This window comes from Mustela putorius, unplaced genomic scaffold (assembly GCF_011764305.1).
Source record: "Mustela putorius furo isolate JIRA1106 unplaced genomic scaffold, ASM1176430v1.1 tig00003834_pilon_pilon_pilon, whole genome shotgun sequence".
NCBI classification, from domain to species: domain Eukaryota; kingdom Metazoa; phylum Chordata; class Mammalia; order Carnivora; family Mustelidae; genus Mustela; species Mustela putorius.
The window spans coordinates 72,780,044-72,802,828 of record NW_025421987.1 but is presented as its reverse complement, the minus strand read 5'-3'; the positions used below and the strand labels follow the sequence as shown (position 1 = coordinate 72,802,828).

Sequence of the window (22,785 nt, the reverse complement as noted above, 5' to 3'; positions counted from 1 at the left end):
GTGGTAAAGAGGTTTGCTAAGTGTGAGGCGCCGATCTCACAGCTGTTATCTACAGACACCAACTACAACCGAGAAAGGACAAGTTCTGGAACTTTAGACCACAGTGCAACATAATTTGGGAAAAACCTATTCGGAATCTGTTCAAATTTGCTTCAGTTTTAAAACTAGTTAAAATGCTCTACGTTCAGCTGATTTCTACTAATTTGTTTTCCAATAGCAGGGATACATAGAAGAGTGAGTTTAAAAATACACTGAACAATATTTTATGAATGAATGTCTGTGATTATGGCATGAGTACTACCAGAATGCTAATTTAAGTAGAGCAAAATTCCAAACTCTAAAATTTCTACTTTCTTTCTTGGACAAATTCTGATGCACTCTGTTCTTACATAAATTTCTGAAATGCTACATATTAAACCTGTTCCAGTCCTGATGAGTATTAAACATTTTATTTAAAGATTTTAAAGTAAAAAAAAGGGTACACAAACACAGATTACATTATGATGACCAAGGCAGTATTCCACATGACAAAAATCAAAACGAAAGTTAAAAAGTAAATGTACAGGTACTAAACAAGCATAATACCTGATATGCAATTCAGGCTGCAGACACGTAAAATGATCTGACCACAGACATGCTTATGCAAAATAAATTTTTTCTTAGAACACCAAAATCCCATTCTGTCAGCTGCCTTATTCCCATTGAGTATTTTGTGAGAACTTCTATATAATATAAAAGGAACTGGCATGGCACTTAAAAACTACAAAAAAACAATGCAATTAAAAACATATTTGTAATGCAGTTTTGTATAAAATATACATGGTAAATCTTATCTGTTAAAAAAAATTTTTTTAAACAAAAAACCACCCTGAATAATGGTTAAAACCTTATCACAGAAAAATGTTCATCATTTGTAACACTCCTGATAGAAAATAGATGGGATTTTTGGCGGGTGGGGGATGGGGGATATCTAACCTGAAGAAGTCATTTGAAATTTATTTAAAATTGTAGATAAGATAGTAACTCACTGCCTACCTCCTTTCTCAAAACTTATCATGAATATTCTAATATATAACTACAGGACATGAAAGAATAGCTCCAAGAAAGTGTTTCTCAAAATAAGGTTCAAAGACCCAACAGAATTCTAAGGTGGGCCCAGCAATGTGCATTTTAAACAATGTCCCAGGTGATTGTTCCCCATTCTGAAATTTGAGAACTAATGCCCAAGGGAAACAGTACCACTTAAAAGCAAGATCATAAATACATTTCCGACATGTCAGAATTTTCTATGGGTTTATGGTTTGAAGCAGTGAATATTGCTTCTTAAAACAAGTTTTAGGTATTAAGAAAAACATATATACCTGTTATATAAACATGGGAACGTATATAAACTTTTTCTTTTTGAGGTTTTCATTGCTTTCAGATTTAGTTATTTCAAGAAAAATGAGTATATGGCCAGAAACTTCAGAAAAATTACATTTCTAATAAAATGTAGCATCACAAAAAGAGATAATTTATTAAATGCCTATAAATTTTAAATCATTCTAGTTTTAAAACTAGCTAGCTTTCCCCCAAATTCAATTTTACCAAGACTGGACAACTGTAAGTAACTTAGATGATTATGGTTACTTTTTACATCCCTTTTCATTAAAAAAAATAAACAGATGCCATCACTGGCATCCCTTTAAATAATAAATTGCTAAACACTAATATTAATAAAAAATAATCTGAAGAACTCTGCCTTTGAAATGTATTCCACTCTGATTACCTGTGTTACCTACTTAATACAAACTCACTTAAGGAGCTGGAAACGTTGTGCATATATGTGCATATATGTGCGTGTCCCTAATATTTATTCGTGTTTTTTTTTTTTTTAATTTCACTGAAGACTCCATAAACAGGGTCCAAAAGTAGGGATGATGGGGCTTTGGTGAAGAAGTGAGTATGGTTAAGCCACTATTTGGAAGATAAATTCTTTTTCTGTATACTAAACTATAAGAAAAAAATAGCATACATTCTGTCTCCACTGGATAATGGAATGTTTTTATAAGTCTGATAACGAGCGCTTCCTTATTATCTAAATCAAATCACAAAAAATACCTATGGGATTTGCTAAGAAAAAAATCTCACCATTGCACTTTTCTGTATCTATTTTAAATGTCTATTTTTTTTCTTTCTATATGCTGAGACATGCTCCATTCAAAAACATCCTGGCTCTTTGTGTGCCATTTATTAACTTACCAGTTAAAAAGGGGTAAGCTCAGAAGTTAATGCCCCTATACTAAAGAAGTCACTCTAATAAGTTTTTCAAAAACAGCTAATGATTGGAATCTGATGCTTAATAAAATGTGCCCATTTTTCTCCCTCAAGCAGAATGCATATTCCCTAATTCAAAGCAAGAGTCATCTTTTATTACCAATTTAATAACTGCTGCCCTTAAAAAATCAGTAATTTAATTATCCAAGGCAATAAAACTTACAGCTGAATTTTTAAACACAAACAACTCAGAAAGTAATAGGAAATATAATAAATTGCTGTTTTTTGAATCATTTTTTTATATCAAAAATAAAACACTTCAAGGTGAGGTGACGAATGAAAAAATTACAGAGGCTTAAGATATAATCCCACCAGGTGCCTTAATGCTACGGATTCTCTGTTTAAAGGCGGTGGTAAGTAGTTTCTTTAAACAAAAGGACAACTTCATTACTCATCAGTAGGCTGCTGGATTACCAATAGAGTTAAGTGTTGACACTGTCTGGAAACTAGTTTCATTTTCTTTTTCACAGTTAGATGTAATAAATTGACTCTCACAGCCAATAATAGAAGATATTGAGTGCTTTTTTGTAGGTGAAAAATATAAAATGGTTCATTGTATCCCAGGTGGTAACAAGTTTATTCATGCATTAAATGGCAACACAAGCAAAATGCACAGCTGGAAAATGAGGATCAGACACATTCTTCTGCAGACATCAAAAGAGGATTGATGTACTCAAAACCTTCGAATTCAGACTGATCGATCTTCCTCACGATGTCACTGTTGAAAGAAAAATACATTAATTTTCATAAACTAACCAACTTTTTATTTAATTGGTAAAATAAAATTAAAAAAATAAAAGAAGGCTAATTTACATAAATTATGGAGGGGAAATCTATTAAGTGTTTAGATTAGTTCCAAAACATTTTCTAGAAGAACCAAGAGCACTGAAAATAAAAGAAGACTAACAATCCCATAAGCAAGTTTAGAACTAAAAGGTGGTGCAAAACTGAAGGCTAGGAATAAAAAAGTCACAAACTGTCACAAGCCTAGTTAATTTTAACTTTTGACCTGAACAACATTCCTCTCTATAGGTGAACATACAGGTCTGAATTAGCATTCAATTTAGTCATCACCTCAACAGGAAGGTGATGATGACAAGACCCAGAAAAAGTTAATTTGACAGAGAGAGATCACAAGTAGGCAGAGAGGCAGGCAGAGAGAGGGGAAGGGAAGCAGGCCCCCTGCCGAGGGCCCCTTGGTGGATCAGCCATTAAGTGTCTGCCTTTGGTTCAGGTCATGATCCCGGGGTCCTGGGATCCAGCACTGCATCCGGCTCCCTGCTCAGAGGGATGCCTGCATCTCCCTCTCGCACTCTCCCTGCTTGTGTTCCCTCTCTCACTGTGTGTGTGTGTGTCTCTCTCTCTGTCAAATAAATAAATAAAATCTTAAAAAAAAACATGCAAATATGGACAGGTACCCAGAATAAAAAAAAAAAAAGGCAATAGGGACAGGTATCCCAGAAAGACACTGCAAGGAGGTAATGGGTCGTAGGGTGTAAACACGCTGGCATTCTGCTATACTGGGTTTCTAATTTAATATGCAGTAAGAATAGTACTACTGAGTATTTTAATACTTAAATGCACACACTAGGGGCGCCTGGGTGGCTCAGTGGATTGAGCCGCTGCCTTTGGCTCGGGTCATGGTCTCGGGGTCCTGGGATCGAGTCCTGCATCGGGCTCTCTGCTCAGCGGGGAGCCTGCTTCCCTTCCCCTCTCTCTGCCTGCCTCTCTGCCTACTTGTGATCTCTCTCTGTCAAATAAATAAATAAAATAAAAAAAAAAAAATGCACACACTATACGGCAGAGCACGAAGTTACACAGGATACAGTCCCTTCCTTCAAGGAGGGAAGGAACGTCATACAACAAAAAGCTACAAATGAAAGCAGTACACCCTGAGTTTCATACAGGACAGCTAAGCCTGGATCTAACCACAGTTCTAAAATAAAGGGTGACTTCTGGTTGGAGAAATCGAAAACACCAGCATCCACTACATAAACATATACTGAATGGAATCACGAAAGATGATGTTGGGTCTGAGAAAATGCAAGTAATTTATTCGAGTTGAAAGCACAGGAACAGAGGCATGACAAATGACAGGTGATCTGAAAGGAAGATAATGGCTAGCTCAAGCCAGTGAGGTTTACCCTGAGGAGTTTCACCTTGGTTCATCAAAGATCTGGCTACACCTGAACTAGCTCAGAAAGAAAGAGAAGATTCCAGTACATAAAGATGAAGGATGCATACAGAGGAACAGCATGAACAAAGGTAAGAGCACACCATCAGGGAACGCAGAGTAACAAGACACAGAGCATAGAGAGAGAGACGGCCAGGGAGTCAGGCAGAAGGAGAGGGTGGGAGGCTCTAACTGCTGGCCTAGGGGACAGATTTTATCTGCTAGGCAAGCAGGAGGTCCCTGGAGGCTTCCGACAAGGGGGTGACAGAACTGGGAGTGCTACTTAGTGAGATGGGCCGAATGGGTGGCAAAGCCAAGAAGATGCCCAATGAGGAGGATGGGGTCATGTTCTGGGTATGAGCTGAAAGAGATACGAACTGGACTCATGGCAGTGGGAACGAACATGAAGGATCTGACGCAAGTCGTGAAGTAAAGGAAGAACAGACAGGATTTACTTGGCCGGCTGAATGTGTTACAGTTTGTTAAGGAAAAGGAAGGGTCCATAATCATGGACATTTTGAATCTGAACAAATACGTGATGACATAGGGAACAGAAAAAGGTAAATAAAAATAACAGATTGAGAACAGAAAAAGAGACCATAAAGAATCATTACTTTTCTTTCTTTTTTAATCTCTGTACCAACATGGGGCTCGAAATAACAACCCTGAGCTCAAGAGTCGCGTGCTCTTCTTACGGATGCAGCCAGACATCTCAAGCATCGTTACTGAAAGTATTTAGGGGTTTGTGTTTGAGGTGCTTGTCTGGCGAACTAGGGGAGACGTTTAAATCAGCAGACAGAAATGCAGCTCAGGAGAGGCACTGGGTGGAGAGGCGAGGTGCTCCAGAACCCTCGTTCTCTCATTCTTCACAGTGGCCTTGCAACACAGGCAGGAAGAGAACAAACAGGCTCAGAGAAGTTAGGACATTCAAACCCAGGTTACCCAGCGGGGAAGAGGTGGTGTCAGGACAAATTCCTGTCCTTTGATTGAATCTGGTGTGATTTCTAACACATGATGCTGTCAGAAGTAATGATATTGGTACATCTCTCTCCTTCAGTAGACAGGAAGCTTTTCGGGAGACTGACCTACATCTTAATCGTCTTTGAATGGCTAATACTTAGCACAGTGCCTTTTGCTCAACAACTGTTTGCCAATTTTGCTGGCAGTCACTGAAAGAGCTGGTGTCAATATTGTGGGGCTGGCTGAAATCCCCAGACACAAACTGCACACAGCAAAGAGAAGGCTGTTGTGAACTGAACCGTGGAACATCCCTGCCTCAAGGGGACAGGGAAAAAAGGGTAACAAGTGGTCACAGAGATGCCACAGAACCAGGATGGCTAGGGCCAACCAAAGCAAGGCTGTGAGCACCAAATGCTGTACAGACCTCAGGGGAGATGACAATGAATCACACGAATCAGAATACGCTTTAAAAGTCAGAAATTAACAAATCAATTCAACCTTCAGACGCTGGAGGAACAGGTTAAACTGCGAGGAGTTGAAGTGCCCAGAGTAAGAAAGCACAAGACAATTGATGTTGACTATTCTGAAGGAGTTCAAGAGAGATGCTGCTTATTTATTTTCTTTTACCATGAGCATCTATTAATTATTTTGGGAAGAAAATGAAGTAAGAAAATGTGACGGTTCAAAGATGTGCTAAGATTCAGGGGGAAAACTTGGATTTTGGAGCATGTTGGTGAGTAGCAGAAAAGCAGCCGGAAAGAGAAATTAAAGGAGGCAGAAGAACAGACATAACCGACAAAATGAAATCCTAGCAGAGAAGCTAAGGAAACAGACATAGGGAAATGGGGCACCCCCTGCAAACGAGGGACATCCAAGCACCCAGAAGAAGGAAAAGGAGGTAAGAGAGCAATTGTGAGCCTCGCCGTGGTCTGGTGAGCGATGAAAAGGGAGCAAGCTCAAAGCAGGAGGTCCCAGTCCTTGCAGTCAAGGTAAGGCAAGGCTGATCCACTGTGGTGGGGGACACAGGGGTAGGACTGAAGGCTTCTAAAATGTAGAGACAGTCTGGAACAGCTGCATGAGGCATGTGAGAGGAATTAGAAGATGTGAGTAAAAATAATGCCGAGGAGGAAGGGCTTCCTCGAGATGAGAGAACAAATCTGTAATGACAGGTCAGTGATCAAATACCCCCAAATTATTCTAAACCACTCTTTTAAAAAAAAGCAATCTGGCAATACACATCAAGAGCCTGAAGCATGTGATCCCCTTGGACCTAATTCGTTTTGTTGGAATCTATCTTAAGGTGACCTACAGGGACTCAGACAAAAACGGCCATCGGCATAGCAGGGCAGCCCAGGGCAGCGGCAGGGGCATGGGCCTTGGGCAGACGTGGGTTTGCGTCCTGACGCCACTGCCTGGTGACTGTGAAACTCTGCTTCACCTCTCTGAGCCTCAGTTTCCTCGTCTGTAAGACGAAGAGGACAGCAAGTCGATTTACAAGGCTGTTGTGAGAATCTGAGATAAGGCATGGGAGGCAAAGTAGAATAGGGTGGCTGTTGTAACTTAAAAGACTGTCATAGATTCAAATACCCCATAACTGAATGGCTAAATAAATCATACTATAATTTGATAACGAAGCACTGTGTAGCCACTAACAGTGAAACTTCCAAAGAACTTTAGAAATATTTCAGTCTATGGAATTACTTACTCATCATCTGGAGTGAGCTGGACAGGTTCATTAGTAAACTGAGAATCGAAGTTGTCCAAACCAAATTCCCCAGAAATATTTGGTTTAAAGGGAGGTACCACCTGCTTTTGCTCCATCTAGAAAAGACATATTAGATGACAGCTCAAGCCTACGTTCCCAGAAAAATTCCACCTCTACATTTCTCCTCTGCCCTCAGATGCCTCCTCGTCCTATCCCAGTGCGTTCATAGCAATGGCTCTACAGTATTCACAAGGATGGAAATCATTTACAAAACACTGATGCGGGCCTTACTAATATTACAACAACCTGGTCCATTAAATTAGTATTCCAAGCTATTACTGTTTTAAAGCTTTTTAAAAAGCACTTTAAAGAGTGGTTTTAAGTTACTGAAGCTGTGATATATTTGTTTTTCAGCATTCTTTCAAGATAATAAAATTTGGCCCAAGATAATAATGAAACCTAACATAGAAAACAATGAAAATTTACATACCATATCCCAATCAACATTTCGAAAAAATGGGTGTCCCTGAATATCAGCAAATCCTGTTTGTGGATGACAACCTAATCGTTCCTTTGGGTCCTATGGTGGGAAGAAATGTTTCAAGAAGTGAGTGGGTATCATGCTTTAGAATAAATCATCTTGTGACCTGGGTTTCATGTCTATTATATGATACTTCTATTTCTGAAATCAGTATGGTCTACCTTTTATTTCTATGTAACATAATACAAGACTTAAATGAGTATCTGAAGCTTGTGACAAGATTTCCTTGTGGCTTTCTCTTCAGCTATCATGTGATTCTAGTGGACATAGGTCCACTCCTTGCTGAAGAAAAAGGGAGGAAAGAGCACCAGAATCATTTGAGTGGCTTCCTGATATTTCTTTGGCATAGGTTAGAGTGCTAGTCAAAATATACAAACCCCAAACTTCACAAGTCTGTTCTTGGCTCATTTTAAAAGCCCTATGCCCAGGGTGCCTGGGTGGCTCAGTCGATTAAAGCCTCTGCCTTCAACTCAGGTCATGATCCCAGGTTCCTGGGATCGAGCCCCGCTTTGGGCTCTCTGCTCAGTGGGGAACCTGCTTCCTCCTCTCTCTCTGCCTGCCTCTCTGCCTACTTGTGATCTCTTTCTCTCTCTCTGTCAAACAAACAAACAAACAAACAAATAAAAGCCCTATGCCCAATTACAGCAACAAGCCAACATCTGTGTACAATAGTGACACAACCATTAGGTGACTCACTGGACCGAGGAGGGACTGCAACTTATAAAAAGTTATGGCTTATTCATGACTGTGAATGAGACCATGTTACCATCCTCCTTTCCAATAAAAGACATTTTGTTTTGAATATTAAAACCTCTCACCTTCATTTTTCAGTGTGTTGACACTTAGATTTCCATTTTAAATCTTTCTTCAAATAAAGTACTCAAAAGCCTCAATTTCTTATTTTATTTAAATTCGTCATTATCTTATCTACATGTACCTGAGAAGGTAAATGCACATCAACCTACCTTCTAACCTACAATTTATTTAAAGTAAGATTTACGATTTGCCAAGATTGCTGTGATACAGTAAGCAGCATATCCGGGGCCTGTCCCAGGTCCCTGACGGAGCTCCTAAAACCCTTGTAATTTCCTGAATCTCAGAAGTGTCATTTTTCATAACAAATCGCTTTTGATTATACCTTAGTTTATGCTAATAAGGTGACTCTTGGTGGGCCTGTCATAGCTTCAGGATGGGATCTGGTTGCCAGAGGAAGCAACCGTGTGATTACTAGAGTTGCAACTTTCAGCCTCCTTTTCAGAGGGGCTGGAAATGGAGTTCAATCACCAATGGCCAGTGATTTAATCAGTCATGCTGAATGTCATGGAACCACCACAAAACCCTCTGAACCCCCTGAGCTCCTGGGTTGGTGAACACCCATGTGCTGTGAGGGTGGTGCACCCCAACTCCACAGGGACAGAAGCTCCCGTGCTTTCAGGATCCTTCTGGACCTTGCCTTGTGTATGTTTTCATCTGGTTGTGCACTGTATCCTTTATAACAAACTAGTGATGGCAAGGAAACTATTTCCCAGAGTCCTGTGAGCCATTCCAGCAAATTCTCAAACCTGACGTGGGAGGGTTGTGGGAACCCCCAACTTTGCAGCCAAGTCACACAGAAGTGTGGGTGCTCAGTACTTGTGACTGGCCTCTGAAGTGAAGACAGTCTTGTGAGCCTGAGCCCTTAAACCCCTGGAATCTGATGTTAACTCTGGGAAGTTAGTGCCCCCAAAAATGAATTGTGGGACACCCAGTATGTCTGGAGAGCTGGAGAATTGGTTGTTGGTGTGGGGGAAAACCTACACATTTGGTGTTAGAAGTGTTGTGAGTAAAAACTGTTCAGAATCATAATCTTAGATCCCAAAACTCTTCTAACCTACCAACAACAACAAATAATTGAATGATCTTCAGACTTTTAAAGGCCAATGATAGCACTTCATTTCTTCTGAATTTTATCTTGGGCTTTTGACATGATCATCTGTAGGGAATACTGCTGCCAAGTGAGTAATAACCCAAAGAAAACTGAGTACTGGAGCTAGGAGTACCACTGAGGCTATCCCCAAAGACTATAATTTTTCTCTCATTGTGTACCTGATATATATCATTTACTTAAAAACACCATATGTAATATATAGCTGGGGGTGAATTACATCGCCAAAATGGAAAGGACAACTCATCTCACGATCTGACGCTGTCAAATTATTCTTTGGTGAAGAGACAAATTCCAGACCTAACTGAATCACATACTCCGATGTTCTGGAATGTTACATTGCCTGACCCTCTACTTACAGTTTCGTTTACATACAGATAAACCACTAAAGATTATTATATGCGATTTATACCTTGTTGAGAAAACTCTTCAGGACACTTGCAGCTTTTACAGAGAGAGAACGCGGTATGCGTATTTGCTTTTCCAAAATAACTAGAAAGACAAAATTACGGCATTATATATTTAACTTTTACATGGGTTCAATCTTTACATTTTTATTACAAGAACATAAGGCACTCTAGCGGAAAAAATAAGACATGACATATATTACTTCAGTATTTGCTTGTTTGTATCCAGTTCGAGTCTCTGTATTTCCAATCGCAGGCCTGTTTTTTTCACCTTTTGATTCCCTTACATTCTTGGTACCCTACTTTATCTCCATATTGTTCTTGGACTTATGAACTCACCCTCAGGGTGCATGTGAAAAGATTGTCCTCTCTAGCCACAGGATTCTTTCCTCTACTCTCTATGATACACAATCTAAAAGAAACTCTGTTTTATTTTTGAGTATGAGAGAGTAGTTGGCAAATGGACTGAAGGTAGAGAGGGAGGAAGATGTATCTTTTAAAAAAATTGAAGATATTAAGAAGTACACTGTCCAAATTATTTTCCTCTTTCTTACTCAAAGTAAAAATGTGAGCCATCCTCATTCATGCTCTAGAATAGGTTATTCACGGAGAATCTCTATAAAATACTGTAAATTACCTTGGAAGAGATAATCCTCTGTGTTTTGATCAGGGTTATCAGAGCTTCCAACAATATCAAATGGAGATCTTCCTGCCATCATCTCAAACATTAGTACTCCAAGGGCCCACCAATCGACACTGAAACCTTCAAAAAAGAAATTCTTTGAAGTAACAAATGATCTCTTCTGCATTCCCAAAAGTAACTTGAGATTCATTCTATTATATAATGAAAAAATAAACATAAAGAAAAACTAAACTCTAAATGCATTGTAACTATCATGGTAGGCAATGACAATTATAGGAATAATTCAGTTTTCAAAAAGGGGAGGTACCAAAAAGATAGCTTTAAAAATATAATATTGGAAGGACCCCTGGGTGGCTCATTCATTTAAGCACCTGGCTCTTGGTTTCAGCTCAGGTCACAATCTCAGGGTCACGGGTACCGGCTCAGTGCAGTCTGCTTGGGATTCTTTCCCTCTTCCTCTCCCTGTGCCTCTGCCCCTCCCCCTACCTGCATAGGCTCGCTCTATCACTCTCCCTAAAATAAGTAAATAAAATCTTTAAAAACAAATTAAAAAATAAAATATTGGAAATGAAACAGAAGTTTCTTTTCTCAAGTATGCCTGTAATTTCAGACTCATGATCTGTTTCTAACACGTTGTTTTTGAGGATATAATTAAATTGTACTTGAGAATAACTTTCGTTGGTCTGAAACCTGATCTTTTGCTAGCTGATTAAAGATCCTTGAAGGACCTTGGAATCAGATTATGAGCAGCTGTCAGAAGTACCCATCCTCCTTTACATCTGCTGAAATCAGAGGGTCAGAACCCAAGAAGTCAAATGTATGCTTAAGATAAATATATCCTCTGGTTCCTGACCAGCAGTCAATCTTTCCCTCATTTTTCAGATTCCTGGAGGAAACACCCCAGGAAATAGAAACAATCTTCTAGGGGTTCGTGACTCTGGAGTCACATGGCTAAAATTTAAATCCCTACTCTGCCACTTTCTAGCTGTAGGACCTTGGACAAGTTATTTAAACTTTCTCTAAAAATGGGAATTAACCAGTGCTTACCTCCTAGGATTATTGATAGGCTTAATTAATATGTATAAACTGCTTATATTAGTACCTAATACTTTTAGTGTTGCCCTTAATAAAATATTATTCAAATCTGTACCTTCAAATACTGATAAGGTCCCACTGTCTCTGATTTCATAGTTTAGGGTTTTCATGTAGGTTTTAAGGGAATCAAGAAAGTTTATATTAATAAGATTAGGATTTAGGGCGCCTGGGTGGCTCAGTGGGTTAAGCCGCTGCCTTCGGCTCAGGTCATGATCTCAGGGTCCTGGGATCGAGTCCCACATCGGGCTCTCTGCTCAGCAGGGGCCTGCTTCCCTCTCTCTCTCTCTGCCTGCCTCTCCATCTACTTGTGATTTCTCTCTGTCAAATAAATAAATAAAATCTTTAAAAAAAAAAAAAAAAGATTAGGATTTAAATACTATAATATAATACAGTGCATTTGGTACCACATTTAACCACCCATCTAGCACACAGCTAAAATACCACCTATTTATTTCTTACCATAATCTTCTCCTCTTAAAATTTCAGGAGCAATGTAATTGGGAGTACCACAAAAAGTGCTGGTTGTATCTCCTGGCCGTAATCCTTCCTTTTATTAAAAAAAAAAAAAAGAGAGAGAGAGAGAGAAATAATATAGTAAGACAGGAAATTATCTTCTAAATTCATCTCTTTTATTTCATCATCATATAAACTCAGCATCTATGGTAATATATAAAGCTTAAGTAAAATACCACTAGCACAGTTGTCCATATTATTAAAATCACAGGTTGCCATTAAATAGCTTAAAGAAAACCTGTCCTCATTAGCTGTTGGTAGAATTCAGTTAAGATAAAAATTACATTTGAGGGACGCCTGGGTGGCTCAGTCATTAATCATCTGCCTTGGGCTCAGGTCATGATCCCAGGGTCCTGGGACTGACCTCACATCGGGCTGAACTGATAATATAATCTCCAATCATGATAGGTGATTTTAACACATATTTATCAGAAAATGACAAATAATACAGACAAAAAAAAATCTAGTAAGCAGAAAAATATTTAGATAAAAGCCAGAGGTAAATATAATATAGAATATGTGTAATCTATGTGCATGTGAGGAGAGAGGGAGGAGGGAAGGAGAGAGGGTGTGAAGAACAGAGATGCCCTGCATACAAACAAGAGATTATATATCCTTTTTTTTTTTAATGAAGATTTTATTTATTTATTTGACAGAGAGAGAGAGAGAGCAAGCACAAGTAGGCAGAGCAGCAGAGGGAAAGGGAGAAGCAGGCTCTCCACTGAGCAGGGAGCCTGAAGCAAGACTTGATCCCAGGATCCTGGGATCATGACCCGAGCCAAAGGCAGCTGCTTAACCAATTGAGCCACCCAGGTGCCCCTATATATTCTTTTTTAAGTACATGTGGGATACTGATCAAATACTAAGTCACAAAGGAAACCTCAATATATTTTCAAAGAACCTGTATCATTTAGACCATTTGCTGGCCACAGTAATTAAATAAGAAATCAACAATAAAAAGATAGTTTAAAAACAAGCTAGGGGCGCCTGGGTGGCTCAGTGGGTTAAGCAGCTGCCTTCAGCTCAGGTCATGATCCCAAAGTCCTGGAATTGAGCCCTGCATTGGGCTCTCTACTCATTGGGGAGCGTGCTTTCCTTCCTCTCTCTCTGCCTGCCTCTCTGCCTACTTGTGATCTCTGTCAAATAAATAAATAAAATCTTAAATAAATAAAATCTTAAAAAAATAAACACAATCTAAATAATACTAAATATACAATTAAGCAAGCAAGAGAAAGACAATTCATTTTTGTGAGTTTCATTGTTTAAGTCATGCATACCCATTATAATAACTTAAAAAATACACAAAGGTGAACAAAATAAATGTGTAATGCCACATAAGAGAACAAAGCATATAGAACTAGACAATGCTATACTTTAGAACTTTAATTAATGTTACATTCTAAACATTTTACATGGTCATGATCTTCTGGTAAACATTTTATTGACTTCACAATGCTCTGTTCTGTGGTCATGCCATAGTTTCCCTAATCATTGTTCTTACCAGTGGCCACTTAGATTATTTATAATATTTATCACGAACTACAATAAAAAAACCGGGTCACAAACTTTTCCTCATAGACCAAAATATGTACTCAGAATATCACAGAGGCAGAAGTACTAGAGAGAAGAGTGTGGCTGTACATCTTTAAGAATCCTGATATATCCCCACCAACTGTTATCCACAAGATCGTAACAATGCATACACTCACCACTCTTGTAAGTAGACTATTTTAATTTTAAAAACCAGTATCTGGCATGTAAAAATTAAGTCTCATTATTGTTTTAATATGTACACTTTATAATAAGGTTAGCATTCCTCATGGTTTTGTTGTTGACTTTTATATTTTTGTCATTTTTCTTTTGAAATAAGAAAAAAATCCTCTGGGGAAAAAGTGATGGAGAGGGGTGTCTTGGGTGGCTCAGTTGGTTCAGCATCTGCCTTCAGCTTATGTCATGATCCCAGAGTCCTGGGATTGAACTGTGTTGGGCTACCAGCTCGGCAGAAGATCTGCTTCTCCTTCTCCCTCTACCCACCCCCCATCTCATGCTCTCTCTCTCTCTAATAAATCAACCAAATCTTTAAAAAAAAAAAAAGTGAGAGATGAAAAAGGTATCACAAATCTCAGTGATGGGTACATAGGGGTTTGCCTACTAAATCTCTATATGTTTATGACTAAAGATTTGTGTGATAGAATAATTTAAGGAAACAGAAATTGAATATAAGAAAAGATAAATGCCTGAGTTTTGTACCTAAAAGCAAAAGTACTTTAGGTAAAGATTTTCTTTTCTCATGTTGCTGAACAGATAATAAGGTCAAATCTTCAATACTATTAGAGAGTCTTAATGTTAACATTTAAATAACCTCCAAGCTCTGAAGGCACATCCCTCTCGGTGAATGGGGGAATGTAATTCACACATTTACATGCTTGTTGCCATATTACTGTGTGAGGATAATTCTGTCCCAGCTACTTTTAACAAGGAGAGTAGCTCCCTACAAATTTTGTGGAAAAACACTGGACCCTTAAATGAAACACTGTTACAGAAAGAATAAAGTATCAAGAAATAAAGGACATGTCCTGAGAGTAACTGAAATTCTTATTTTGTTCTACCATATTTCATGTCAGATATTTAAACTTTAAATATAAAAAAATGACAGATTTCCTGATAAAATCCTTAATGCATCATCAAAAGTTACAATTAAATAGCAAAAACTGGAGGGTGACATGTAAGTAGTTACGTTAAAGTCATGGGATTGCAGACAATTTTTATTTTCAAATTTTCTTCTGTAGTATCACAACATTCAAGATAAAAAGCTTACAGACAATAAAAGGAAATTAACTCTTATTATAGCACATATACACTCACAGAAAATACAGAATTTTGTAAATGGTTAGAAAATATGTATATATATATCCTTGTGCTAAAATCCCAAAAAGCACCCCAAAGTAGCAGTCATTTCCTCAACTTTAAATATTGTTATTTTACCAAAAGAATTTTGTGAGCTGCTGAGACCTTCTGATTAACTAGAAATTTCCCTCACCTTACACATGCCGTAGTCAGTGAGTTTAATGTGTCCTTCTGAGTCCAGCAATACATTGTCCAATTTCAAATCTCTATAAATTATCCCTCGTTCATGAAGATAATTTAATGCTAGACTGATTTCTGCAGAGTAAAATCTAAAATGAAAAATAACTCATTTGATTCAAATTTTTAAATTGTTTTAAGTTTCTAGAAGTCCTACTCCCATCTGCAAATGAAAACACCAAAATCGTGTTAAAAGATATTTTTCTCCCTAATGTTTTTTAGAAATAATACCAAAACACAAATTGAAGTACTACTTTAAAATATCTGAGCCCAAAACACAATTATAAAAGTTCCAGCCTACATTAAAGTCATAAAATTTTTAATTTGCTAGTCTCGACAGGAGCTCTTAATCTGGGTCCTTGGCTGGACTTTGGGCAGTCCACACTGCTACAACCAGAGCACAGCTGTATGTATATGTGTACTTGTACATCTTCTATAGGATTTCCACAGCTTTCACCACTTCTCTAAGAATGATCTCCCCAAATGCTAAGAATCACTGATTGGTCTAGAATAGAAAAAATGCTAAAAGTCCTACTCAAACTACTCAAAATCCATACCAAAATTCTAGAGAGGGAATTAAAATAAATTCTTCTACAACCATACCATTTAATGTTAAAGAGCTTTTTAGATCTGCCACTAACCCACTGGTAGTTAACCAGAACTTTTGACCTGAATAATGAAAACGAAACACCCAAGTTGGTTTACGGCTACTTTGGTGAATGTTACCATGATCATGTTTGGAGGTGCCTAACACATACCTTCTCAGCTACTTAATTCTATGCAGAGAGAACCTGAGATTTTATTTTGTAATTTGGTTCCCAGAAAAGGATGAAATAAAACCAGAACTGGCACTTGATACAGTAAAAACTACTTCTCCCAAGTCCAACAGAACAAACAAGGAACAAATTCAAGCTATGGTCACAATCAGAAATATCATTTGTGGCTCTGCTATGAAGGGTGATCATTTAATAAAGACTAAATACAGGAAACGAACATACAGGAAATTAACAAACCCAAACACAGTTTGGCCCAAGATTAGATTAGTATAATTTCTACCTTCTTACAAAATTGAAGGATATTATCTCCTTTTGGTAAGAAATAATCAATGTCCTAACAAGATTTTCACTGAACAAGTATTTATAAAAATAAAATCTTTAACCTTCATCACATGCATATGCATACTCATATGCTTCATTTTGGCCTTACTTTTATGGACCACTAAAGGGTGTGAATTATTCCTAATTCTGAGTACAAAACAAAACATGGCACAGATGAATTAAACTTATCTAAGGCCATGATCCTTCCCCACCTAATTCCTCCAACATATAAGCAATTTACAATCTTATATAATAATATCAAATTAAAGACATTAAATAAATAATATTTAATGATCTTTTATTTATCAATAGGTATGTGATTAGAGGAAAAAAAAAAGCCAAAGGCAGAACAATTCAGAAATTATAATTCAGAATTACATAATAGCTTAAAAGAAATTATTTTATTACTCTCCAGTATATACAAATAATAATCAATAAAAAACTGTCAGAGAGCACTGCAAACCTTAGATGAGTAAGTGTTTATAAATTCATCAATTGTTTCAATTGTGGATATTGAATAGACAAAGTATTTTAAAATAACTGGGTTTAGAAAACTAAAGGCTCCCCCTTTAACACTGTTTATACTTTTCAACTGCTTATATTAATATGTATATAACATTACATGTAATTTATATATTATAATGTAAACTAACTTGTAGCTTAGCCCCTACATGACTTACAAAAACTAACTAACTAGCATCAAAATACATGATTTATCTACTCTTTTCAACCAGAGACACATAAAAAGTCCTACAGCATTCCCTTCCCACAACGCCCCCTCCCACCAGCCCCACCTCCAGCAAAAATCTAACACAAACAGTACACATCTACCTGGCATGTTCTTCAGGAAGTTTTCTTTGTCGCTGCATATGAAACATTAGATCTCCTCCATTTACATATTCTATGACAAAGAACAATCTAAAACAGAGAAGAGATAAGAGGCAGAACAAATGAACATGAGGCAGGGGGAAGAGAGGCAAACCAAGAAACGGACTCTTAACTCTAGAGAACAAACTGATGGTTACTAGAGGGGAGGTGGGCAGAGGTGGTGGGGATTAAGGAGGGTACTCTCAAGGAGCAACAGGTGTTGTATGAAAGTATTACTAAACTATACTGTACACCTTACACCTGAAACTAATATTACACTGTATGTTAACTAACTGGAATTTAAATAAAAACTTGGAGAGAAAAAAAGTATTTATAGATTCTTTATTTATTTCTTTGACAGAGAGATAGAGAGCAGAAGTAGGCAGAGCAGCCGGCAGAGGGAGAAGAAGAAGCAGACTCTCCGCTGAGCAGGGGGCCCAATGTTAGGATCGATCCCAGGGCTCTTGGACCATGACCCGAGCTGAAGGCAGACACTTAACCGACTGAGCCACCCAGGAGCCCCAAAAGTATTTTTTTTTTTTAAAGAAGAAGAAAAGAAAAGAAATAATAAGAAATAATCAGCAGGGCTTAAATCTAGGAACTTTACATGTCAGCAGGCTTAAAAAAATAAATAAACAACAGCAGAGAGCACATGAAACCAAGATTCAAAATAAGGCAGTGCCATTTTGCATCTTAAACACTACAAAGACCAGTTACAACACAGAGAGCATTCTACAGATTTACCCTTAACAAAAACTCCAGGAATTTGGTGGAAACAAAGGGTAGTTGGAGTGGAAAGCTGTTTAATCACAGAAGATACAAGAAAACAAACCAGCACAGTTGTGTAAACTCTTTCTTCTATTTGAAAATAGTACCACTAAAATCCAGAGCTTTTCACTCTCACCCCAAGTTCAGTATTTGCAAGGTAAGTCATTTTCATCTGTTACTTAAGGTAAAGAAGTTGGGATTTCTCCCTCTAGCTAAATTCTAGGAAGCTTTAAGAACTAAAACTAGACTCTTGGAGATATTTATGATCTGGCCTCTTTTTTTTTTTTTTTTTTTTTTTTTTGCCTAAAGCAGGTAATTTCCTAATGCTAAATGCTGATCCAGTGTTAAAATGGTATCACTGATTAATTAGACTCTGAGTAGTAGGAAATTTTAAGCATAGTACTATTGCTTCCATCTCCATGTCTTCCACTTCCGGCTTACAGCAGAAAGCAGTTCTCATTGTGTAAAGCCCAGTAATCATCCCATTAGCTTTTAAACTTACCTGCTTTCTGTCTGAAAGCAAGAATGCAGCCCAACAAGAAAAGGATGATTGGATGCCTGTTCAAAAACGTGCTTCTCTGTCTGTACCCAATCAATATCCTATTTCAAAATATGAAAGAAATCTATGTCAAACTGAATTATAATGAAAACTATGATAAATTTATTCTTAGTAATTCAATTACCATAAATGTAATTACTAACTAGGCCAAATATCAAAAGCACTGATTTTCATGAAACAACATGAAACAAGAGCATACATACAAAGAGAAAACACCACCAATAAATCTTTCAATATTATGAAATGGTCTACGAAAACTTTTACAAAGTTCTAGTACATTGCCTTGTTAATAATATGGTTTGATTTTGATTTTTTTAAAAATCTAGTAATCATCACATTACATTAAATCTATCTTATGTAATCTGTCTGAAGCATTTATTTAGAATAGACTGAAATTTAAGACACAAACACTGAGGTTTTCTCCAAAATAGTACACTTAATCCAATTTAACAGTTCAGAAATAATAAATCATTGTACTTACCTCATCATCATTGACCAGCTCTTTTTTCACAACTTTCATTGCATAAATACGATCTGTTTTTTTTAATCGCACCAATAGTACTTTGGCATAACTTCCTCTGCCTATTACCCGAAGCAAATCAAAGTCCTGAAGACCTAAACTGGATGAAGCTTTGCCACTTTCCCTGGTATTCATTGCCTGTCAAGAACATTTACATCAAAGAGTTATGCCTGGAGAAATTTTGACGTAATACGTTATATTTATAACACCTGATTATACCTAAGAAGATTTTAAAATATCTTCTAAGTTCTTAATAATTCTCTTCTTACATCATTCCAAATGATATAATCTAACTACACAGGACGTAGGATCAATTCATGAATTGAGCTCAGAGGGATAGTCACAGGAAGTTGAAATCTGGGAAGTGTTAAAGGGTATCTTAAGATCTGATAAAATTTGGGTCTGGAGGCAATGAAGATACATGAATTTTAAAAATGACACTAACTTTGATGACCTGGAGATTGGAGGTACTACTAACAGAAAAACAAAGTGTGCACACAGGATAAGATTGACAGAGCTATTGAGATAATAGGCTTGGTTTTTCATCCTGAGATACAAGCTACAATGGGATATCAAGATTAAAGAGTCTACTGGAAGCTTGATATAAGACATCTGAACTAATGCGACGACAGAGACACTTTCAAAAAAGCTATAGACAGAAAACAAGCATGAGACAGCTTAACTAGTAGAAAATATTTTTTTCTACACAGTACCAAGGCTCCTTTGGAATGAGCAGTAGCCTTAAATTAAAATTAGCCTTAAATTCATTTACAACTAGAAACTTAGAAACTAGAAACTTAGGCTTCTAGTAATTTATAGAGAACACTGGAAGATAATCTTTTTTAACATATCTGCAAAATCCTCTGCATATAATCAACAGATGTACCCATAAGAATTAAGTATGAATTTTCTCAAGTGAAGACTATCAAGAAAAGCAAAGACCAAATTTTAAGAAAAACAAGTGCAAATCAGAAGGAAAAAAGTATTATGAAAACTGAAGGAAAGTGATGTTTCAAGAGAAGGGTCATTTACAAAAATCTAGAAATAAAAATCTGATGTGGTAATAAGGATAAATAAAGAGAGTGAAAGAAATCAGATTAGAGCAGATTAAGAAAGCACAGAATGTTAAGGAGATAAGGCAATCTACAGGCTTTAAATGTAGTTAACTGTAAACTGTAAAAGAGAATGACATGGAACAAAAGCACAACACCTTCATAGAATCAATAACAAGGCAGAAGCAGAAACCAGTGGTATGTCACCGCGAAAGGATATAAATACGCTGCTTATCTACAAAAATAGCCTTCAAAATGAAAGTGAAATAAAAACATTTTCAGACAAACACAAACTAAAGAAGTCCATCACTAGTTGCCTCTCACTAAAGGAAATATTGAGTTCTTCAAGAAGAAAGAGAATCTCATATGGAAGGACAGACATACAGGAAGGAATGCAGAACAAAAAGAAAAAAATGTGGATAAACCTAAATAAAGACTATTTAAAAACACTAGTACAGGGTTCAGTAGGTTAGACATCTGCCTTCAGCTCAGGTCATGATCCTAACCAAAAGATAGTTGTAGCTAAACCAATAAAAGACAAAGTAATTGTAGCCTACTGTGACAGGCTGACTTCTAATATGTCCCCCAATGATCCCCACCAGCTAGTATTCATGCCTTTGTGTTATCCCCTCCCCTTGAGTATGGGCTGGATGTAGTGACTTGCTTGTAATTAAAAAAATAATGCAAAAGCAATAGGATGTCACTTCTGAGATTAGGTTACAAAAGACTGAGTTCTGCTCTGCTGGCATTCACACTCTCTGGATCTTACGGCTTACTTGTTCCGATGAAATAAAGTAAGCTACTTTGTTATAAGCTGCCTTATAGAGAGGCCCATGTGGCAAGGACAGAATCCTGTCAACAATTAGATAAGTATGGAAGTAACTTCTTCCCCAGTCAAGCTTTGAGGTAATAGCAGTCATTGCCAGCACCTTGACTGTAGATTGCATAATGTGATTCTGAGGCAAAGGGCCCAGATAAGTCATACTTGGATTCCTGACACATAGAAACTATGACATAAATCTTGTTGTTTTAAGTCACTAAATTTTGGGATTATTTGTTACATAGCAATTACCTAACATAAGAATTTTAAGGCAAAAAGCATTACTAAAAACAGAAAGGGATATTTCATGATAAAAAAGGGTTAATCCAATAGAAGTATTATGATTCTAAATTTGTATGTATTCAATAACATGGCCTCAAAATATATAAAGCAAAAGCTAACAAAACAAACAAGGAACAGACATATCCACAATGTAACCTTGTGGTTGAGAAAGAATTGTCAGTGAGGCAATAGAAATGGAGTAACATTGTTAATAATCTTGACCTAAATGACCTGTACAGAACACCACACTCAATAACTACAAAACATACTGTATTAGAAAATATGTATGGAATATATACTAATGTTTATGTAACTTAGCCTCCAAGCAAATTTCAAAAAAATTCAAAGGGCAGAGATCACATACAACGCATTTTCTGATTTATAGAGGAATTAAGTTAGAAGTCAAAAAATTTTTCAAAAAAAAATTTTTTTTTCCAAATATGTAAAAACCAGTATACTTGAAAATAATGCTCTGACCAAAGAAGAAATCATAATAGAGATTAAGATATATTTTAACATGAGGGGCACCTGGGTGGCTCAGAGGGTTAAGCCTCTGCCTTCGGCTCAGGTCATGGTCCCAGGGTCCTGGGATTGAGCCCCACATCTGGCTCTTACTCAACAGGGAGCCTGCTTCCTTCCCCTCCCTCTCTGCTTGCATCTCTGCCTACTTGTGATCTCTGTCTGTCAAATAAATAAATAAATAAATAAATTTAAAAACAACAACAACAACAAAAAGATATTATTTTAAAGTGAATGACAAAAAAGCATAAGGAAATAGGGGAGAAACCAATGCACTAGAATAGTAAATAAGCATCCAACAGAGAAGAGCCAAACGTTAATTCTCTGAAAAGACTAATAGAAACTGATACCCCCTGGCAAGAATGATGAAGAAAAAGGGAATGCACAAAATATTTTATCAGGAATAAAAAAGGATGTCATTTCATATTCTCAGAAATGGACAACTTCACGTCAATAAATCTGAGAATTTAGGCTCAACAAATTCCCAAGAATAACACAAACACAAGACAAAATAGAGATATCTAAATTGTCCCAGATCTCTTCAGACATAAACTAGAATTAAAATCCTTCCCACATTGGGGTGCCAGGGGGCTCAGTGGATTAAGCCTCTGCCTTTGGCTCAGGTCATGATCTCAGGGCCCTGGGACCAAGCCCCGCATCAGACTCTCTGCTCAGCGGGGAGCCTGCTTCCTCCTCTCTCTCTCTGCCTGCCTCTCTGCCTATTTGGGCTCTTTGTCTGTCAAATAAATAAATAAATAATCCGTTTTTAAAAAAAATTAAAAATAAATAAATAAAGTTAATGTTATAGTAGTAAATAGAAATACAGTATTAAATAGAAAAATTTATTTTAAAATAATACCATTTACATCCAATACCTATAGTTAAAGGATTCTGAAAACTATAAAACATTGACAGACTTTAAACACCTAAATAAGAGAAG

The 22,785-nt window shown here is 37.1% G+C and overlaps 1 protein-coding gene across 3 annotated transcripts in view; it reads right to left on the bottom strand.

The window, feature by feature from the left end:
* Positions 1–433: 433 nt before the first annotated feature.
* The window catches only part of PRKCI (protein kinase C iota), a 68,574-nt gene continuing 46,222 nt past the window's right edge, over positions 434–22,785 (bottom strand). For all 3 annotated transcript variants that reach the window (XM_045088619.1, XM_004756557.3, XM_045088620.1), the window contains 10 exons: positions 19,134–19,310; positions 18,596–18,693; positions 17,290–17,376; positions 15,318–15,453; positions 12,224–12,311; positions 10,664–10,789; positions 10,032–10,111; positions 7,645–7,734; positions 7,155–7,270; positions 434–3,034 (listed from right to left, as the gene is read on the bottom strand). In XM_045088619.1, coding sequence (XP_044944554.1) covers positions 2,947–3,034; positions 7,155–7,270; positions 7,645–7,734; positions 10,032–10,111; positions 10,664–10,789; positions 12,224–12,311; positions 15,318–15,453; positions 17,290–17,376; positions 18,596–18,693; positions 19,134–19,310 — 1,086 coding nt within the window. In that variant the 3' untranslated portion in view covers positions 434–2,946. The remainder of the gene's footprint in view (positions 3,035–7,154; positions 7,271–7,644; positions 7,735–10,031; positions 10,112–10,663; positions 10,790–12,223; positions 12,312–15,317; positions 15,454–17,289; positions 17,377–18,595; positions 18,694–19,133; positions 19,311–22,785) is intronic.